This window comes from Trachymyrmex cornetzi, unplaced genomic scaffold (genome assembly GCF_001594075.2).
Source record: "Trachymyrmex cornetzi isolate Tcor2-1 unplaced genomic scaffold, Tcor1.1 scaffold85, whole genome shotgun sequence".
NCBI lineage: Eukaryota > Metazoa > Arthropoda > Insecta > Hymenoptera > Formicidae > Trachymyrmex > Trachymyrmex cornetzi.
The window spans coordinates 101,713-123,671 of NW_017300191.1; the positions used below are offsets into that span (position 1 = coordinate 101,713).

The 21,959-nt window shown below is 36.5% G+C and overlaps 1 protein-coding gene across 1 annotated transcript in view; it reads right to left on the minus strand.

Moving 5' to 3' along the window:
• Nucleotides 1-10,170: 10,170 nt before the first annotated feature.
• The window catches only part of Myo81F (unconventional myosin 81F), a 41,650-nt gene continuing 29,861 nt past the window's right edge, over nt 10,171-21,959 (minus strand). The window contains exons 5-16 of the mRNA XM_018519912.1: nt 21,100-21,434; nt 20,545-21,027; nt 19,086-19,989; nt 18,476-18,728; nt 18,280-18,315; nt 16,435-17,485; nt 15,582-16,171; nt 15,331-15,520; nt 13,566-15,009; nt 13,070-13,341; nt 12,263-12,712; nt 10,171-11,782 (exon numbers count right to left, since the gene is read on the minus strand). Coding sequence (XP_018375414.1) covers nt 11,537-11,782; nt 12,263-12,712; nt 13,070-13,341; nt 13,566-15,009; nt 15,331-15,520; nt 15,582-16,171; nt 16,435-17,485; nt 18,280-18,315; nt 18,476-18,728; nt 19,086-19,989; nt 20,545-21,027; nt 21,100-21,434 — 6,254 coding nt within the window. The 3' untranslated portion in view covers nt 10,171-11,536. The remainder of the gene's footprint in view (nt 11,783-12,262; nt 12,713-13,069; nt 13,342-13,565; nt 15,010-15,330; nt 15,521-15,581; nt 16,172-16,434; nt 17,486-18,279; nt 18,316-18,475; nt 18,729-19,085; nt 19,990-20,544; nt 21,028-21,099; nt 21,435-21,959) is intronic.

Genomic DNA, 21,959 nt, shown 5'->3' on the forward strand with positions numbered 1-21,959 from the left:
GGCCCGTCGACACGATAGAGAACTATCTCAGTGTAAAAGTACCTGACGATAGCTGGTCTTATGTTCATATATATATATGTATAATCTATATATATATACATACATATATATATATATTTTATATATATATATGTACATATTTGTTATCGCGATCATATCGCTCGTGTCGCGTTACCTCGACGATCGCCGAACGGAATTACGAAAGAACACAACATTGCCGTCCTTAGCACATCGATTCGACAAAATCGACGTAAACGTCAAAATTCCTTTCGGATCTCAATACATCTTGTGATAAGCTCTCTCTCTCTCTCGAGAACACCCGAACCGAATTGTTGTCCGTTCGAGCGGCGCAGTGATTTTTGAAAGCCAAGTGAGGTGGTATTCTAACTTCTCGTCTTCGACGGTCATCGAGGACCGCGAGAACGGGTGCGTTAGTTTATTTGCCTGCTTCCTTCTGTTAAGTTAATCGCTCGCGACGGCATCGCATTCTTCCATTAATTTTTTTCTCGCGAGTGTAAGATATCGCGTTTTTAGTTTAGAAAGTATTTTCAAAGTCGCGCGTGAGTTTTTATTTAGAGATTTTTATTGAAACTTATCGTTATTTATACGATTAAATCGACATCCCTCCAATTCCATATTTATAACTTTCCTGTTATGATAGGTCAGATTACTTACCGATTTGTACTCCTTTTATAGAGACGGCTTCGTTTAATTAATGATTGCGTTATACCGTATGCTGATGTCATTGCAACCGTTAATTAAATGTGAAATTCGTCGTTAAGGTTTTTACATTAAGACAGAATTTATCGTCTAGGTGATGCTTAATTTTTTGTAGTTTGTTTTTTTTACAATTAATGCAATTTGTACTTGCGAGGGAGAACTATTGTCGAGAAGCACGGTATTTGATTTAATATCGACGGGATTTTTTCGACGATAGTGCTCCGCAACTCGATTCCCTGCGAGTATTCGCCGTGACATTTTTGTATTGACTAGTCACTTGTTTAATGCACAAAGAAAATGACTTGCTACTATGCAGGTCATCGCTATTTTTCTGCATCGTCTACCAAGCACCTGCGTCATATTCTATTTAGAACCAAAGTGACAAAGAGAACTTATATTGCGTTTGTAGTACAAACGAAATGTAGCAAATGAAAGGTTGAGGGCAGGTGCAATGCGTAGATTTGATGCCATTGCAATGCAATGGATTTGATCTTAATGTCAGTTGGATGTAATATTGTTAAATGTCTATGTAAATGTATGATTATATAATATACATAAATCGTAATGCAAGAAAAATGAGAAAGAATTAACATTGTTGCAATATAGAGATTAGGTGTGAGGCCCTTAAGATACAAGTAGACCAAGTTTAGTTTCGAGAAGATTTATATGATGATGGGCGGTTTTACGTGTCTTGGATTAATTTTCACTACTTTTACAGGCATAAAAATTATTAAATGATTCTTACATATACTTTAACATCTCTAGAAAGTATTTGTAAAATTGTGTATTAAAATAAAAATGTATATAAATGTTATAACTAATTACAACTGAAATGAGAGAAATGTACTTTTTCAGATAAAAATTCAAAAAGTGTTATATATAAGGAACAAAAATGTTATATTAGAAAAAGTATGTTTCATATCTTAAAGTTGATTCAATTGATATTTTAAACTACAAAAAAAAAAGAGTACAAGTGCCGACGGTCCAAAAAGTTTAGTTCATGCAATAATCTAAAAATATTTTTTTAGTATGAATGAAAAATATATTACATTTATATTTTAAACAATGAATTTGATCATTACCATTAACTTGTTATTACTATAACTTGGTCTATTTGTATTTTAGCTTTAAGTGAATAGGATCTCGTGATTACCGACGGTGGTACCTTTTTAAAATGTAAGGAAATATATACATATATATGTATGTATGATACAATTGCATTGTAGAATAATGTCCTTTTTGTTTCTTCAGACCTACATTAAAATCCTTAAGTTTGATTTCAGTTCAACAATCTTGATGTTAATCAAGATACGGGAAATAAATTAGGATTTAATATCGTTGAACCCGAATAAATTTTGGATTTTAATTCTGGGTCTGAAAAATTAAGAAGAACGCGTGCAATGTGGAACTCTGTATATCGTCTTATGCCTGTGTGTGACACACGGTGTTGGATAAAATCAATCTAAATAGAAAAAGAAAGTGTTTCGAGAGAATATCAATAAATAATCGGCATCAGTTTCGTTTTGATAAACGTTAAGCGATCACTCTTATCGTCGTCAGTGCAGTGCCGTGTACTTTATAATAACAGAAGTTGTTAAAAAGACTCGCCGACTCGCACACAGGGACAAGAGCGATCGTTTACAAATATGACTGGCAAACGGCGTTCGAAAGTTTCAAGACGCACGGACTGCAACTTTGCCTGTGACAAAAACGAACAAACGCCTCTTCGTGGCATTTATTTTACCTATTCTTTATATTTGTTATTTGATATAAAGAAAATTAAATTATTATGTTGCCATACGCATACACAAAAACATTCACACACACGCACACACATACACACACATGCGCGCGCGCGCGCACGCACACGATATCGTCGAATGTTTGTAAATCGAAAATGTCAAGCACAATGTAAATACCAATTTTCTTCCTATTTCTCATAATTCCGTACTTTTATTTTTTGTAAAAAAAAAAGGGATAAAGTTTTTATTTCGGAATATATGGATGTATTTTATGTTATATTTATTGTATTATTATTCTCACAGAAATCATTGTCTCCATTTATATATAATTATAATAATTATATATATAACAATTTTATAATTATGTTATTGGATTATATAATAATTTCTAAATTATATGTGAAATGTCTCAATTCCTTAGAAGTTATCTTTTTTGGCACTTACATAATTTTGCATTTTCGATCTACAATTAGAATTAGATTTATTGTAGTTAACAAAAAAGATCTGATTTTGTGTCTATGTATTACATAGCTTAAGCACATGAATGTACCTTGCGATAAAATTGTCTTTCTTAATATATTCTACGATTTCCTCTGATAACAGACGGAATGGAAAGAAAGGACAAGAAGAGAAAAAGAGGAGGAACGGAGTGAGAGAAACAAAGGAAATAACCGTCCACGATAATCGAAAATATAGAAATGTGATCAGCTGAATTCGGGAGAGATACTGAAAAAAATTGTCGTACGTGAAAATATAACGATCGTGGTGTTACAACTATAATCCACGTATCATTCTTTTTGTCAGTGCCTCGCTCAATTCGACCAGTTCACACTTCCATGTACCATCACTAATTTTATCGTTAATTATATATAGCGAAATACAAGATATATGTGACGTTATTTGTCGTTATCATTAAACGGCTTTACATTATTAACAAAATTCTTGCGTAGGATACCGCGAATCGCTTTGTTTTAGGATTGTGTAACGCCCTCTCCTCCCCTCCGAATGTATCTCTGAGTATATGGATGTAAATTACATCGTATGAATCGTTATTAAAGTCATTGTCTTTAGAAGACTTAATCGGCACTATTTGCGCCAATCCGTCGAAAACCCAGAAACGCGACACTTCGGCCGACCGTATACGTGAACATTTATTTTTTTATACTTTATTGGATACTCAGATATAAAACCATCGTGTACGTTATACTATAACTTCGCTGAGATTTGCTAGTGATGTCAATAATTACAAGATTGACAATGTTAAGGTTTCTGATTATATAATCACCACGACATATAGGATCGTGATGTTATAAGAGAAAAATTATACGTTGAAGTTTCTTGTCATTTGTAAATATAATAAAAAGAATTTAAGTAAAACAAAATAATGAGATCACTTTAAAACACTTGTAAAAATGGACCGAGGCTATCCTTACTCTTCCCTGATGGTAAAAAGTCGGTAAATAATCGTAAAAGGCACGTGAATTGAGAATAGGTTACGCATGCGCATTGAATATACGCTGATAAATACGCACTTCGCGTGCTTTTTATGACTATTTTACTGCCTCAGGGGAGGCGATAAGGCCTATTTTTAAAAATGTTTTAAATATTTCGTTTTGTTTTACTCAAATTCTCTTTATTTATAAATAGCAAGAAATTTCAGCGCGTCATTTCTCGTTTATAACGTCACGATCTAATATGGCCACGGCGACTGGTCAGGAGAGAAACCCAAGCTTTAATTATACATTTGTAATTAATAATATAAAAATGAATCATGTATCATTGTTCCTTAATTAGACAACATAACATATCTAAATTTAGAAATTAATCGTATTCTACAAAATTATATTCGTTTAACGCTCAATGAATAATTTTACAGAATACGACTAATTTCTGAATTTAGATGTGTTATGTTTAGTTAAAAAATAACACCACATTTTATTTTTATATAATTTATTACAAAGTAATTAAGGTTCAACTCTCTCGAGATGCATTATTAGTTGTATGACGTAGTCAGAGGCGAAAATAATATGTATAATAAATTAATTACTATGTGCAGCTTTATTTTTAGTTTTCCCTTAAAAACATAATTTTATAATCCTAAAAAATGAAGTTGTACGTAACAATTAATTCAGTGCATGTCATTTCTCGCCTCTAACGTCACGCAAATACCATCTGGCGCCTCAAGAGAGCCGAGCCTTAAAAATCTTTTGGTAAATCTTTTGTAATATTAATAATGATGTAACCTATCGTAATGGTTGTATAACTGAGAATCTAGTAAAGCACGATAATGAAGTACAACACATCGCTGCAACGTCGAGTAAAACGATCGAGGATTTCGCGCAAGAATTACGCTTTGTTGGCGTACTCCAAGCACATTATTTCGGATACTCGTGTGATCTATTTTGCGTAACTTTTAAATAGCATTAGTTTTGTACAGTGTTGTTATATTCGGTGGTGCATCGCTCGATAGTGCAGGGCCTCTAAATGACGAATCGTGCTTACAGACAGACGCATAAAACTAATCGTTAGAAAGGGAATAAAAAATCAAAAAGGGGGAAATAGAAAGCGGGTAAATTATCTATCTGCTTCTTCGCGCAGATCGTGGAATCGTCGGAAGAGTCTCTGAGAATCCACGTTTGTCTGTATTCGTGTACGAAGAACGGTTCCCTTCCACGACTTCTCTTTGCAATTGTGATAGAGTAAAAGCGCGCGTGCAAAATCGGCCGTCCGTTCTCGGAGACCCGTTGTTAACTTTTAATTAATCAGTAAATGATTTTTTTCCAGAGGTAAAAGAAAGGGGATTTGCAACACGCGTGTGTGTTATCCATAGACGTAAACGTGATAATTTTGCAATTCTTTTTTGACGAGGGAAAAGTTACCACTCGCAATTCATAATTCTATTTATGCAAGTCCCTTTGCCAATACAAAGGTCCGTTCTGCACCTGCGCCGTTAGGTAATATATTAGCAAGCGTTACAAACGAGCATTATTTATTTCTTGTATTTATATTTTGTCAACTGTAGAAAATATTAACGTTAGAGAGTTTATGAATTTTAATTATCTGGTGCTCAAAGTCGACGCATTTCCTCCGATGTGAAGCATTCCTATCGATGAAGTTTCGCGTGACATCGTAACAATTCGTTACAATTTCACGAGAAATTTTAGCAACATTCTTATATAGCATACTTTCACAAACACAGATACAAATCGGAGAGAATATGCGGTCACACATACACACACACACAGAGCATGTACACACCAAAATACACAAGATAAATTGCATATTCAATTTACGTAACGTTTCGGACTGGCGATCGAAGGATCAACAATCCACGTATCGTAAAATTATTTTTGTATGTTTTATTATTTTGTGAACCTCAGTGAAATGGCTATAAGTAATTTACGGCACAATTTTGTGGCCGTTACGGCCATATTTCCGTTTCAAGAGGAAGAACAAAAAAAAAAGAAAGGGAGAAACCTGAGATACATGAGGACTGAGTCGTGTGTATTGATGCTTTTGATGTTTTCCGATGTAGAAAGAGACTTAATGAGGTAAAGTTAGAGAGACCCGGTGCACGAGATACCTGTTTTTCCTGTGGCACGCGTTTTTCCTGTTCCATTCATCGTCCCGTAGACGCAACTCTTAAAAATCTATGTAATTACACCTGAAGAAAAAAAAACGACAAATCGCTTGCTTTTAGCGTATGCCGTCCTTCTCTCTACGTAAAGAATCTCAGCAATTTAATTGCAAGTGCCAAAATGAAAAAAAAAGGGTTGTCGATAAACGCGAAACGAGTCGTCGCATGCGCGATACGCACGCATACACATACTTCTGTACAAAATTTTATTAGACAGAGATGTGACGGTTAGTTGAACCTAGCAGATGTGAGGGGGTGGTAATTACATATCAACATATCAATATAATTAATATAGTATGTAGTGTATGTCCGTGCGTGTCTGTATGTGTACATATATAAACGTGTATGTTGTACACATATATATATATATGTGTATATATAATATATATCAGGTATATATTAATATATTATATATTTATTATATATATTATATATAAATTAATTATATAACATATATACATATATATATATATTCATATATACACATTCATATTGTATATATATGCCTGTGTTATGTATGAATATATATATATATGTATATATATTTTCATACAAACACAGGCATACACTATGTATTTTATATAATTGAGATACGTACGAATTACACCCACAGTCGCGTTTCACATAGAAAATCCATTCTATTCCGACGTGATTGAATAAACAAAACGAGCATACGCATATTCGATGAGAAATAGAGAGAAGGTATATGAAAATTGAAAGACGAAATGGACAAGAGTGACGGGGAAAATATCACAGTGAACGATACGAACAGGAAGAGCATATCCAACATGTTGAGATTTGCATACTACATTTTGTTGTTGCCATATTTCGGCTCTTAATGCTTACAATTAAAAGAAAAACGTTACGAAATTTTAATGGTTGACAACATCCAAATAGATGATTATTTGTCGTTAAAATCTATTATAGTCATTGTTACTATTCCATTACACGTCGGCTAGTGTTATCGTTATTGTTATTTTTATTATCACAGTTTATTGCTATGATGATTATTTAATGTAAAAGAAAAAAAAAAAAGAATGTACGCGGGTGCACAAAAATGATCGCGCCTCTGTCTTTGCTGTCTCAATTTGGTGTCCTCGGTACCGTGGTCACGAAGCTGGTCACGAAGTAGGATTAGATGAAAACAAAGATGCGTATATATTCATATAATATATGTTATGATAAAGAGAAATATATGATATATATACTGGCATCCGAGTTAAACTGTCGCTCGTGTCGCACAAATATAATTACACGGGCAATTGCCTGAAAGAATATATCTGTCTGATTGTTATATTTGTCTGATTGTTATTTGTCTGACTGTTGTGTAAAATGTCTCAATTAATAAAGCAAAAGCGGAAATAATCGTGTGCTCGTTCAGTTCTCTGTATCGCCTACGCGACATTCTCCATTAATTTCGTGTATTAATTTGCGAATAAATTAATTTGCATGAGAAAATAACTTGCATTTGAAGCAATTTCTATGACTAAACACCTTCCCGGTATATTCTTACACTTATGCCCGATTTCTTCACTTCTAGATAAGTTGCGGATAACCTTATCCAGGAGATATCTCCATTATATTCTGGAAGATATCTCTTGGATAAAGTTATCTAAAGGTGAAGAAATTGGGCATTAAAAAAAAAGTTAAATCATAAGAAAATAGACTATTTAATATTTTCCTTTACTGTTGTTTTTCTATCTTTAGTTAAACAAGAATTACAGCCAGTCTCAATTATATAACTCACAGGATGTAGTTATTGTTTAATATGAGTTAATTTAATATATTTTAATATTATATCAAATTTATACATATATATATAATACGTATAAATATTATATAAAATAATAGAAAAAAAATATTTTTTTATATTATGTATATATTTATTATTTATTTATTTAGTTATTTGATGTAAAAGAATAATAATAGAATATATATATATATTTATTTATTTATTCATTGATATATATATAATACGTATGTATATTTTTTATATAATACGTAGGCGCGAATATCTTTTGCACTTACAGCAATGACGTTACGCGTTGGTTCTCCACTCGCTGCGGCCATTTCGAAACGTTTATGTGCGCAACGTTCGCAATATCTCATACCTCTATATATAATTATATATTTATATACACACAGCGTCATTGTTTCCATACACATGTACATATATGTATGTATATATGTATATGTATATGTATACATATATATCAATATAACATTGTCAACCAATAACTTATATTTCGCTTCAAGCTACATATATGGCAGGCGCCATCATTTAAATAACATGCATACACGCGTGCATCGTTCTTATAATAATTAATCACTCTCTGTCTCTCTCTCTCTCTCTCTCTCTCTCTCTCTCTCTCTCTCTCTCCCCTCCGCTTCTTTCTTCCCTCCTCCTCTTTCTCACTCATATACACACACATACACACACCACAACACAAAACGCAACGAGAAACATTCAAAACATCTAAAGGATGTCTGAAATGTTAAGAGATGTCCTTTGAGATTTAACTTCTCAGACAAGAGTCCAAAGGGAGACGTTCAAGAGATGTCTGAAAAATTTAAAAACTTTTCTTCTTTTAGAACTTAAATTTTCAGACGTTCTTTAGGAGTCCATCAAGACTTTTATGTTGCCTGTTTGACCAAAAAGTAAGGCAATAAATTGTTTACAGACGTCCCTTAGATATCTTTTAAATTTCGCGTTCTCCGGGCTTTCCCACGCACACGCAAGCGTCATGTATACCGTATAATAACATGAAACATAGTCTCACTCGGTTTAAACGGCTCTCGAAGACTAAAGACTTCCAAAGTGGATCACAGTCTGTCTCTGCACACGTCGAGGTTCCGCCAAACTTTCAAGTGGAAACGATAACGTAACAAAACAACCATCTCCATCGCGATTTTGTCGCGATAAAACAGCGCTTCTCTACGACGTTCCTGAGAATATTCGAAAATATTTGCATTTTTTTTTTTTTATAAAACCCAACAGTTCTCAATTTCTTTAATTATACACGAGTTCGTACATTTTAAAATTAATTCTAATTAAAATTATAACTTAAGTATACAATAAATTATCATTTGTCCAACGCGAATATTAAACTAAAAATGCATTCCATTATTTCCTTTTTACCAATTCGTATTTTTGAAATGTATAAATATATATATTAAATGTATTAAATGTATATATACGTAAGTACATATCTGCAAAAACGTAAAATTAATAAAATTGCCATCCTCCCATATTAATACAGGGGACGCGATTGCATTCTAACAAGAGACCACTGGAGCTATTTGCGCGGAATTTATTATCAGTTTACGATGGAACGTGTCTCATATATTTACACGAGCGAATTTCGTCTCTCAGATTGAAAAGACTAACTGAAGTATATCGACTGGACGCAATTTCATTTCTTTTTCTTGACAAATGCGGACGCGTCAATCACGCGGATACACAATGGATACGTTCTCACTTATTCTGTTTTTATCTAATTTAACGATTAACTTTATATGAAGAAAAGTGACGGTATATCGAGAGGATTATATGGAGAATGAAGATCGGTTTACGTTCGTCGTACACCAATTTGTCGTTCGAGATCTGTACGTTGAGGCTGTGCGAAAAAGTACGTTATTCCGTGAATTAAACATTCGTAAAATCAATTACAATAATCTCAAAACAACTGATTCTAAAATCAATGGCTGCGTCCAACAAAGAAAACTGATCAGTAAGCGCTCAGTATTTCTTTGATATGATTATTTCTTGTCTTTTTTTAGTTCTTTATATCTGTTGGAACCAATTATATTAAAGTGTAGGAACCAATCATATTAAAGAATCACTGAGCATTTATTACTGATCAGTTTTATCTGCTGCATACAGCTAATATCATTCCACGTTTTTTGTGATATTTTTCTATTTTTTTCTAAAAATTAATACCTCGGAGTCAGCATCTATAAAAAAAAAGAATCAATATATATAATATTTGATACCACATTTAAAAAAAGGCTTAATCATTGAACTTGCAGTTCATTTAACGACATATAATCGTCTGTTATAATTTTTAAGAGACACATCGTTAAACATATTACAAATTTCAATAAATCGGTTTTTAAAAAATAATCCTCTGGCGGTTATACCTTCGAGTTTCAGGAAATACAGTGATAATCGAAAAGTTTTTCAGATGTAATCATTCGGTTTCTTAAAATGCAAACGTTTCAACAAAACATTCCTTCTCGTACCTGAATTGTCTTCATTAAATAATCGGTATAGATTCCTTTATTGTGAATCTATAATATCGAAAATGGTCACAGTATCGTCGTGTGTTCCAAATCTGTGTATATAGGAATTAATATAAATATTAACAGGTAAATGTGCTTACAATCAGTCAAACGTTAACTCACGCTCGGAAGATTGCATTTTTTTGGTCGCTTCGTAGATAATTGCGTAGTTTCTTAATCACTCTCTTCAGTTGATATTAACTGATATGCCGGAGGGATAAAACATTGTCGATCGGAATTATAACGGTGTATACGGAATAATTGCTTGAACATTAAATATCGCCGTATATATATTTCCGTACTCTCGCTCTTGCGCGTTTATATTTCCATACTGCAAAAATCCTTTATCAAAAAACGTGGCGGTCGCTCGTAAAAAAGGCAACAATGATAACGGTCGCAATAGAAATGGAAAAGTCCTCGGCAACTTTCCCTGCGGTTAATAACTTCTCTAATGGCAGTTATTTATCACTCATCTCCCTAAATCGGCTAAATTCGCGGAGACTAATTAAGTCTAGTCTTTGACGTTTTTCTCTCGAGATCTAAGCTAATCCAATAAATAGTGGAAGAAATAAGTATCTCTAAGCTCTAGTGCCGTCTTTACACGACGATTCATCGTCGCCTCGATAGGCCCGGCCGAAAAAAAGCATAATTAATTTAAGACTTCGTCCCATATATTCGTATTCCTATCTATATCGCATTTATTGCTGAATGCGGCTTTTCCGAACGTCTTTATGATGCCTCTTATTAAACACTATGTCGCTCAGATCTAATATACGAGGATCATATTGAAGCTCAGATAGCCGCAATTAGCATTAAATGTGTAACGCGTTTAAATATAAATTGTCTTATCGCCACAACCTGATACTAAACGTCGTCCTACGTTTTAATCTCGAAGTAAGTTACTAAGATAGCTACATAGAGGGAACGCCTCATCGTGATGGATATGGACGAAGCGCGATTTGAAAATTAAAATTTACTGTATATATGCATATTTCTTATAAAATAGACACTGGCCGCTACATGGCATAGTGTGCGTAATCTTGAATTTATGGCACTTGGTAATGGAACGTGCGGTGACCAACAATAAAAACTCGATAAATAGCAGATTGAAAGGAAACTTCGTTTTTAAATTTAACGAGGAGATTACCTAGCCATTCTAACTAGCTTGCGATTGTATTACCGGAGCACCTCTATGTAACATCGAAGCGGGCCGAGATTTTCGTCCGCCGGCCGCAGACGTCGATAGACTCGTAGGCGGTTGCTGATGCTGTTGTTGCTGTTGTTGCTGCTGTTGCTGTTGGGCGGCCAACTGTTGAGCCATTGTCGAGTCCCGCCTCGGAATTTCCGGCGGTGACTGAAGCACTTCCATATACTCACGGATTAGATTCGCTATCTGATGAGCCTGAAGAATAAAACAATCAATATGAAGTTGAATATTGAATTAAATATATATATATATAGGATCTTTAGTTACATATATATAACATCTGCATATGTCTATTACATCAAAAAATCTATATAATGTTTACTATCTAGAAAAAAAATCTGGAATTATTTTTTGCATAGAGAAATTCTCAATTGTATTAAAATCGAAAAATTTTTATCGAAGATTTTGTTTCTTTAATATTGCTTTTTTATTTTACGAGTATCAAAGTACTATATTTTTAGTGACTCAAATACTATTTAAGAACTTTCTTTTTTAATTAAATGTCGATACTTCGTGTTTATAGCAATTTCTGTTTTATTTTATCTAATATTTTTACTTTACTTGAAGACGTGAATAAAAATGCCTAGAGAAAATTAGAAAATTTTCAATAAATTTTTTTCCAAAGTTTGAGTAAACATACTGAATGACGACGGTTCACCGCTTGAATCACATTACCTGCGACGTAGTAAGGATGACCTTGCTCTGCTTCTTATCCGTACCAGTAATAATCATCAAGCAATTAACGGCAGGTGTATAGCTTAAAATGCTGCTATATTCATAAGTACACAACGCATTTCTGGAACGGTGTTCTAGGAGATGAAGACCTTGCTGGTCAACGGCCAGCCAGAGGACGCGAGGCCAATTCGAAGTAAACGATTGCATCACGTCGAAGATTGTCGCGCGGTGCAACGGCCACGACTGAATCAGATTTAAGAAAGCCTTTTTCGCCTCCGGCGGTGTCATTCCACGTAGAGATTGATGGTGCTGGCGCACACCATCCACACACAGGCACGGCACCAGTCTCGATGATAGGCAGTGACTCGATATTGTTCGATAATCCGGTTCCGATATGGTCTCCTGACAATCGCCCAATTCCAACTGCGTTTGTAAAGCCGACAGCATCATCTGAAAGTGATATTAGTCTCGTGAAATTCTCTTCGAGCTGATAATAACACAAAGGAAATACAAATAATAGTCATGCAATACAGAGAAAAATACTCAACAATTATATATATATATAAAATCTACAATAAATTAAATTCACGAAATAATATAAAATAAGAAAAAAAATTAAACAAATAGTATCTTATAACTTACCGATTTTTTATAACTTCATTTTGATATATATTTCAAATGTAACAATTAATGAATTTTAAATTATATGTGTAAAGAATCAAATTTGAAATAGTTCTATTTAAAATTAAATTATTAAGAAAATATGAAAGTTAAGCGCAGAGAAGTTACTGCAACGAGGTTACTTACAGCTTCTTTTTCGGTGATAGGAAACCGATCGGCTCGCAAATCGTGTAGCACTTGGTGATACAATAACTCCTTTTCGACAGGATCGTCTAAATTCATGTATTGATCTAAGAACAAATGTTTCTTAAACAAGAAAAGGTGATGCGCATGCTTGCGTTGATGTTGACCCTGCTGCGACGTCCTGTATCGTTCCCACTTGGACATAACGTCAGCTATCTTCTCCTCGGGAATCAGCGATCGTTCGGTCGGTCCCAATACTTCATAAATCGCATAACCTGATAAAGAATAAAAAATAATGATAAAAATCAATTAAACAAAATCCAACTTTAGAAAAAATTAAAATGAATTAAATATAGACTTGTAATATTTGCAAATTTTGCAATTGAAGATATGTCCGAATTTAATTAGAATACATGATACTGTAATTCTCAGAGATCGGAAAAAAGGAATTAGGATAGTGATATAAAATAATATAAAAAAATAAAAATATCGAGCATACCCATAGCAGTCTCCTCAAGTCCTATCTTCGTCTTTATGATCTCCATGACGTCCCTAGCAGTCGCGGATGGATGAAATTCGACGGCGTGATATTGACCGTCCATGAAATGGAATCTGGCATAGATCGGCCGACGATTGATAGTGCACATAATCTCCTCGCGACTCGGCGGCCACTGCCGCCTGCGAGTGCCCTGAGTCTTGTAAAGGCACTTTTCTGCAAACCTCGCGTACTTACCCTCCTCGGTAACGTAATCGCTGGCGCATCGTTTCAGGTGTGCTATCAAGTACTTGCGTATGGTCTTTTGAGGTGGTAGGATTACGGAACACGCGAGCGAGAGCAATGCCCAGTGTCGTAGATTGACACGATTATTGGGATCCGGATGATCAGTGGTTTGCTTGATCAACTGGAGGTATAATTCGCCCAGTAGGTTTTCTTTTCGTATACAACGTTCCATTACGGTTTGTATAAGATTCACGTGCTCATCCTCGACCCTACGCACTGTGTCTCCGTTTTGCCCAAGTCCCGCGTACGTCAAAATTAACTGGAAGATATTTAGAGACACTTGTTCATCGGGATCAGGCAGTTTCGATAGACTCTGCGGTATCTGTTGCCTGCTGAATGCCCAGTAAGCATACGGGAAACCCTTATAAGTCTCGCCGTGATCGGCACTTCCATGTTCCTGCCTGAGCTTTTCTATTCGATGCTTTGATAATCTTCTAAGTGTATTCCGAAGAAAACCACCACCGGAATCCTGCGGTTTTCTGAGAATTTCCGAGTCGACTAGAGTTCGCCGACAGTTGATTAGATTGTGATAGAGCCGGACGCGATCTTCGTTAGTAATACACTTGAGTTTCTTCGTGGGTACCTCATTCTCTGTGATCCAACCCGCCAATGCTGAACAGTAACTGACAATCAGACTGCCAATCTCGTTCTTTTGCGGTGTCTCGAAAACGAAACACTTGTGCGAACTATCGGGATTATGTCGCAACAGCGAAAGCGTGATGAACGAGTCGCTCGGATCTAACATAATGCTTTCGACGTCCTGATAACGATACTCGGACAGAACGAATTTATCATCCGGCTTGATTAGCATCAGACCGTCACAGTTGATGCCGAGAATCAACTGGTTACCATAAGACCAGTATCCGCGATAAGTTACATTGAACATCGTTGTGCCATAAAGTGGATATTGCATCACGCAGGATAGATACAGAACTTTGGCAGCGAGCTCTTTGCGTCCGGCACCATATTGCCGGTGTGCTTGCGCTATAATCGGCACCCAAACGTCGTCGCCACGAGCCCGACTGATTCTGTAGGGCAGGAAGCTATCCACTTCGCTGTAATAATCTAGCCTATCATTATCCTTGGGATCGCCGAGGGACACTTGTGCTTGCAATCCTGCCAATTGCAATGCCACTTTCTCGGACACCGGAAAATCATCGCACTAAAAATAGAAGAATAAAATACATATAGGATAAGATGATACAATTTTGAACATGGTACAATTCTCTCTCTCTCTCTCTCTCTCTCTCTCTCTCTCTCTCTCTAAACGAAATAAAATTTGAATTCAATTTTCGAAGTTCAAGTTCAGTAACCCTCTTATTATATAAAAGATACTGAAAGAAACCAAATAGGAAAAAATCAAACTTTAACTTCGGAAATTGGAGATTCACAAATCTTATTTCGTTCAGAATTATACCACCTTATTCTAAAAATAAAAGCTTAAATTGTGAAGTAATCTATTTGTTATGATGAAGTATCATACCTTTACGACGTTGTAGACCGCTTGCGCGTATAGCATATTAACTTCTACGGGGTCCTGCGAGATCTCCCTTGGATTACGGAATAACCTTCGTTTGAAAACAAAACGATTGTCGCCGCTGCCTAAAGTAGTATTGTTACCGCGTCGCAGTGTCGAAAACGCCGACTGTGCCGTATTCAATTTGCATTGTTTCCTGCAATTATAGATGTTATTGTATAATAATTCTACGTGAATATAATTGCGTTTACACTTACATTTCCCATGCAGCAATTACGTCATACAAATAATCGTGAGCTCGCACGTGCTCCTCTCCATCCGGTCTGCTTTGATAAATGGCCCAACCTTCTAGCGACCGAAGACCCAACTTTTCTCCTAGTTTGGCGACAGCATCAGCGGCTGTGTCAATCGGATGCACATCGATCGCCTTCGTTCTTCCGTCCAAGAAAAAGAATCTGCATACTATGGTGCCCAATCGTCTCATGGCAGCGATTTCCACCGTAGATGGTGGATGTTGCCTACAAGATACCTTGGTATTCTTGCAATTATCTACGCACCACTGCACGTACTGCCTCAGCTTGCCTTCGAGGGCAAGATTCTTTTTCAGGAAGGAGACAAAATACTTGTAAAGCAGCTTGCTCGGTTGGAAGGCAACGATCGCCAAGCACAATAGTAGCCACACGCGTTCCGACCACTCGACGTTGGGATTATTCGTCGCTTGACGCATACATTGCACAAAGATTTCATCTCTTAACTCTTCCCGCTCGATCCCATAAGCGATGATACTCTGAATCGTGACTATCTCTTGATCCAACTTCATTTCACCGCGAATATACTTACACAAGTCCTGCGAAAAAGAATAATATAACACGATTATGTATAATTATAACATTTATGACACAAAAAAAACTTTAAACGGAAAGAAAAGAATTTTCTACAGTTCTTTTATAATGTTAAATGCAGTTGCATCTCGAAGATGTTTTATCAACTTTACAGCCAGATTGCCGCAGATCATTGCCTTCAAATTATTGATGAATTTACTGAAGTTACAAGAAATAATTATTCTTTTCTTTGAGTTTTCTGTAAGTGTTATAATTAATGCAGGCGTACCCTGAACACGGAACACGCAACATTCACGTTATCGGGATCGTACATATGAATATGCGAGTTCGGGATGCTCGATCCTTTGTAGTACGTGACCATCTCATACTTCGGAATGAACTCGATACTTTTCCCGCGCGACTTCCTCGTTAACGTAGCCATTATGGTACCCTCCGGCGAACGTTCATGGCTGTTAAAATAATTCTGCGCAAACTCTACAATGTCGTGGTAGGTCACCTCGTTCTCCTGCTCCTTCTTGTCTTCAAGCTCTTGCAGTTTCCGCTCCACGCGAGTCTTGCGCCGCTGTTCACGTTCCACCGGCAGTTGCTGCACGGTCTGCGATTGTGGCTGCAGCTGATCGTGGCCGTTCTGTTGCGCCTGGGGTATCGTTTGATGATGATGATGATGATGAGCCGGATGATGATGGCCGGAACTTCTGGACTCCGGCCTGGATGGTGGACTAGCGGCGATTTCTTTGGTTACCTTGCCACTGGGTGGAGGTGGTGGTGGCGATCCGCAAGTTTCACCGTTCATCATCTGGCCCGGGCTGCCGCCGTTGTGAATTGGACTGCCAGAATCATTCGCTTCTCGCGGCAACACTGACTCGTAAATTGGCTCGCCGTTGTCATCTGATGACTCGCCATTCACAGCTAAAGGCGGCGCTGGAGGTGGTGGCGGTGGTGGTGGTTCCGTGGGTTCCGGAAGACTCGGTTGACCAAGTTTGCTGCTGCTCAAATTATTCGAGCACGGCATTCGCTGTTGCTGCTGCGGAGACTGTACTTCCTGCCCATTCATGGGAGAAGCGACCTTCGACTCGGCCTTGGCATTCAATTCCATCTCTTGTTGAATAACATTTTCTAATTCTACGTCAAGGTCCTCCACCAATTCGTCCATCTGTTCCCCGATTTCCTCGATAATCTGATTACTTTTAGTTGATTGGACGTCAGATAGGAAGGAAAACAGATTGTCAAGATCCACCGATTGCAAATCCGTGGCAGCTATCTTCGAGTTCATTTGCTCGGCCATCTGCGATAGCGCGTCGATTTCTTCTTGCACTTTCCTGCAAAATTAAAAAGAAAATTGTATTGTCGTTGCCGACTAATGTTTTTTCCAGGAGTGCAGATGCTGGTGTTACGAGCAAAGTAAATTTCGTGTGACGTTATCGTGTAACGATGACTACAACGAGGCATTCGATGCAGTAAGTCATAAAATAATGCCTTGAAAAAATCAGGTAGCAAATTCGATTGGACGTACTCGGTGCACACTCATATTAAAATCGTCACACACAAATTGACGCAAAGATATGTTTAATATAAATATAAAAACGGGTTAAATCATGAAATCTTTGATACAATTTAATGTTAAGTAAAATATGTGTTCTATAATTCGAAATATTTGCATTTTACTTTTACACTCAGATTAAATCAGTGTACAACGATTTTAATATGCATTAGTGCATTCGATTGAATTCGCTAAGAGATACACAAATCATGAGTAAATTTTAGCTACATACAGCTAATCTATAATATTTATAATATGCTAACTACGATAATTTTACGTTTTTTTAAAATGTTCAAAGATTATAATATTTTATTTAAATTTATATCATTGTGTAATATTTATATTTTAAAGTCGCGTGCTTTACGCTGTTCTTCTATCCAACTCATCAATTATAAACGTGTGATTTTCTATTATGTAGCGTTTAATATCACAATCGGTCTTTAGTATAAAACCATGCGTATATCAAACGAAGAAGCGATAAGGCTCGCGTTTAAGGTACACGCAATATTTAGCATGCAACGAGTGCATGCCGTCATATACACGTCACACGATCTTTTCCATCGTCGGACTTACCCAGATTCCATCTCGGCAATACCATCGTACTGCGCACTATAAAAGGAATACAAACGGAAACGATTAATGCATACAATCGATCGGCACGCATAATTAATCGGTTCCATTGTTATCAGTTATCTTACACAAGAATTACCGTCGTCGCAAGCAAGGTTCATGGGAATTAAGAAATTCAAACGGAGTTCATCTCCCGTACCTTTGGCTCTCTTCCAACGCCTTCTTATCCTCCATCATCCTTCGTTCCTCCTCCAATCGTTCCCTCTTTCTCATCTCCTCATCGACTCGTCGCATTTCTCGCAGAGCTGCGGCTACTTCCCTCGCAAAGACACCACGCAAATGACTCTGGATCACTATGGCTGCCCTGCGTTTCCTGATGAACATTATTCGTGACTTCCAACCGCGATACGCATGCTGCATCTTCAGTGTCGCCTCCCTTATACGTTTATATTCTATTGGAACAGAGAATAATATTTCTAAGTATAATACGATTTCCAAACAAATAAAACTGTATAAATTATTTCAAATAAATTAAAGTATAATATAGAGTTTCTTTAAAGTGTTAAAATTTAATGTTATATTTCTCTTTCTAATTTACTCGAAATAAGAATAACTTTTTATTTGTTTGAAAATTGTATTATATTTATGTCTTAAAATTTGAAAAATATGACCTTCAGAAAATTTTTTGCTTATTATATAATATTTGCTTTTTCAAAACAAACAATTTTTCCCTTTAATATTTTATATCATATTGTTGAAAACAACAGATATTTTAAATTATAGCGTGAGTTAGGAAACTCAGATCATACCTCGTCGTTTGATGTATCCTCGCCAAATCTTCTGTATCACAATGGCGTTCCTCGTTATTACCTGGTTTCTGGAATCCTCCAGAGGCTCGTGCACGTAGCTCCGTAAAAACACCTTTGTCCGGCCAATTTGCCATTCAGTTTGCGGTATACCTTGTTTACCAATCAGACATCTGACCGCCTCTTTCTCGTTAGAGGAAAGTGAGGATCGGCTTTTATCCAGACAACGATATCTCGTAACGAAATCATGGAACGACATGTGTATTGGAAAGCCCTCCTTTCGTATGCGTATGATATCGAGCATACCAAGATACTTGAGTTGGTCCATAACGAGCTTTTCATCGTAATGATTGGCCATTTTCTCCATGTTCGGTTTGATACAGCGCGCGTACCACGGCGTCGTCCCCTGTAAAACATCTACTAGGGCCTGCAACTGGTGTCGGAATGAGTCGCAGAGGGTCGGCTTGCCCTTGGACGTTCCTCGCGACATCGTAGTAGTTGTGCCGCCGGTTGCACGCGCGACGGTACATCCCAATAGATCCTGATAAACGCTGATCTCCTGTACAAATTCATTTGTACTCCTGGACATGAAGTCAAAGAACACGTCCTGCTGTACGTCCCGATTCTTGTCAACGAAACCTTCGACAGTATATGTCACGCAGCCGGCGTAATGCTTGACCCCAAATTCCTTCTCCCATTTCCGTCGGTCGTCTCCCTTCACGTAGCACGGATGGCTCTCAAATTCAGCGTGCAGGTTTGTCAGATAAGCTAGATCCGAGCCTTTCGGCATATGGCACTGCTCGGTGAGTAACTTAAGAACACATCGCGGAGGCTTCTCAATTAACTCCAGGCACATGGTGTTGTCAGTGAAAGTGATGTGGGAGTACTGGATCTCTTCTTGGTGATACTAAATATTTATTTGATATTTATATATTTATTTATGGTGAATTAACTTTTTGGCAACAAAACAAAAAATACGAAAGTGAAGGATAAAATAAAGTTTTAAAGATCAAATTAAAGTAAACTTAATTTAGAAAATTTAAAATAAAAATATTCGAGCATTAAATTCTCTCTCAAATCATTCAAATTAGGGCATTAAGGAAAATTTGAATGAAAAAAGCCACTTTTATTTGTCTTATTTTACCTAAAATTAGATGTAACCAATTGAATAATTCGAGACTTTTAAGCGTCCTTTAAATAGATTATCAAAAAATAGTAATATAAAATATTTAATATTAGACAATATTATTGATCACCTGAAGACTACATTGAGTCTCTAGACTTGGTTTTGAATTGCTTAAAAGAGGTATCAACAAACAGTATTATACAAAATAATTGTACAATATATTGTGCGTCTAGAGACTGCTTTAAGCTCTGATGATTTAAGATTTTAAAAACTTATGCAACTTCTCGTACGAATTGTTTGATCATATAAAAATTCTGAGCACTGGAATAAACTTACGAGTTCCTGCTCCAACGCAAAGACGTAGTGATTGAAAAACTTGTGCAGCTTCTCGTTCGTGTAGTTGATGCAGAGTTGCTCAAAGCTGTTCAGCGTAAAATTCTCAAATCCGAAGATATCGAGAACCCCGAGGAACCGCGAGATATCCTGACCTGGGTTCGTGCAGTTGTTGATGTGGTTGATAAGCCAAGCGAAAGTGCGAGAGTAGAGTGCTTTTGCCATCGCGTGCCTATTCTCCCTGGCCTCTTGCACCTTCAGTGGAATCTCCGTGATATTACCGCGAACGTTTATCTGTCGTATCAACACCACCTTGGTGAGATCCTCCACCTGAAGACCCAACAGCGGCGCAACCGTGTCGACTATATTCCCGTCCTCCTTCGATAACTCGCATCTCTCGCCGTCGACGTCTTCGAAGCTCAAGTTTCCGAGCCACAGGATGGCTGATAGAACTCGGAAGATGCCTTCGCACATTTCCGGCGCGATCTGCACGAAAACGGATAATAATTATTTGACAATAATAGGAGTGCAAAATTCTCTTCCTCGGCAGAGAAATACCTGGAGCACATTAAAGGCGAGCCTGAGAGAATCGAGTTTCTTAGAGTCGGAAATTCCGTCGATCTTCACGCAGCCGGACTGATTGAGATATTTGTAGTGGCTGGCTGGCCTTAGTTTATATTGCTCCGCAAATTCCTTGTCCCTCGTGCCGGCCTCGACCAGTTGGTAGAACACGTGATAATTGCGCTCCCCAGGGCTCTGAAAGGTGATACGACTCTGCTCCAGCAGGTAGTCTTGGATGATACATCCCTTGATCATCCACTTGTTGTCGAAACACACTTGCATAAACTTGCCGAAGCGCGAACTGTTGTCGTTCCGTACAGTTTTCGCGTTGCCTGTTTTAACGAGAATAGAATTTCTCTCGTTAAACTTCATCGTTCTAATTTGAACACTGAGAGAAATTCAAAAACTAAATTTGTTATTACCAACTCTAAAACGCTATCAAGATTGAGTGATGGAAAAACAGTATTATTATCGATACATAAACTGTATAAGAAATTAGAAAATAGGTCATTCTTAAATAATGTAATAATACAAGTTTTTTATACATTTCTCACTTTTAATCACAAAATATTTATAATCGAGATCTTTATAAACACAAATAATCTAAATATTGACTTAAAAGAAAAAAAAAGAATAAGCACGCTATCAAAATGTTGAAATAACATAGAGTGTGTCCAATTAATGTATGTCTCCTCATAACATTTAAATAAAAGATATATAATACATAATTAAATAAAACAAAACTACTTTTAAAAATTGAAATCACCGTTTTCTGTTATAATTATACAGATTATCGGGAAGCATATAAAACGATATACAACGGACAGAATTTTTTAAAGCTTGTCTTCTCTCGTCCT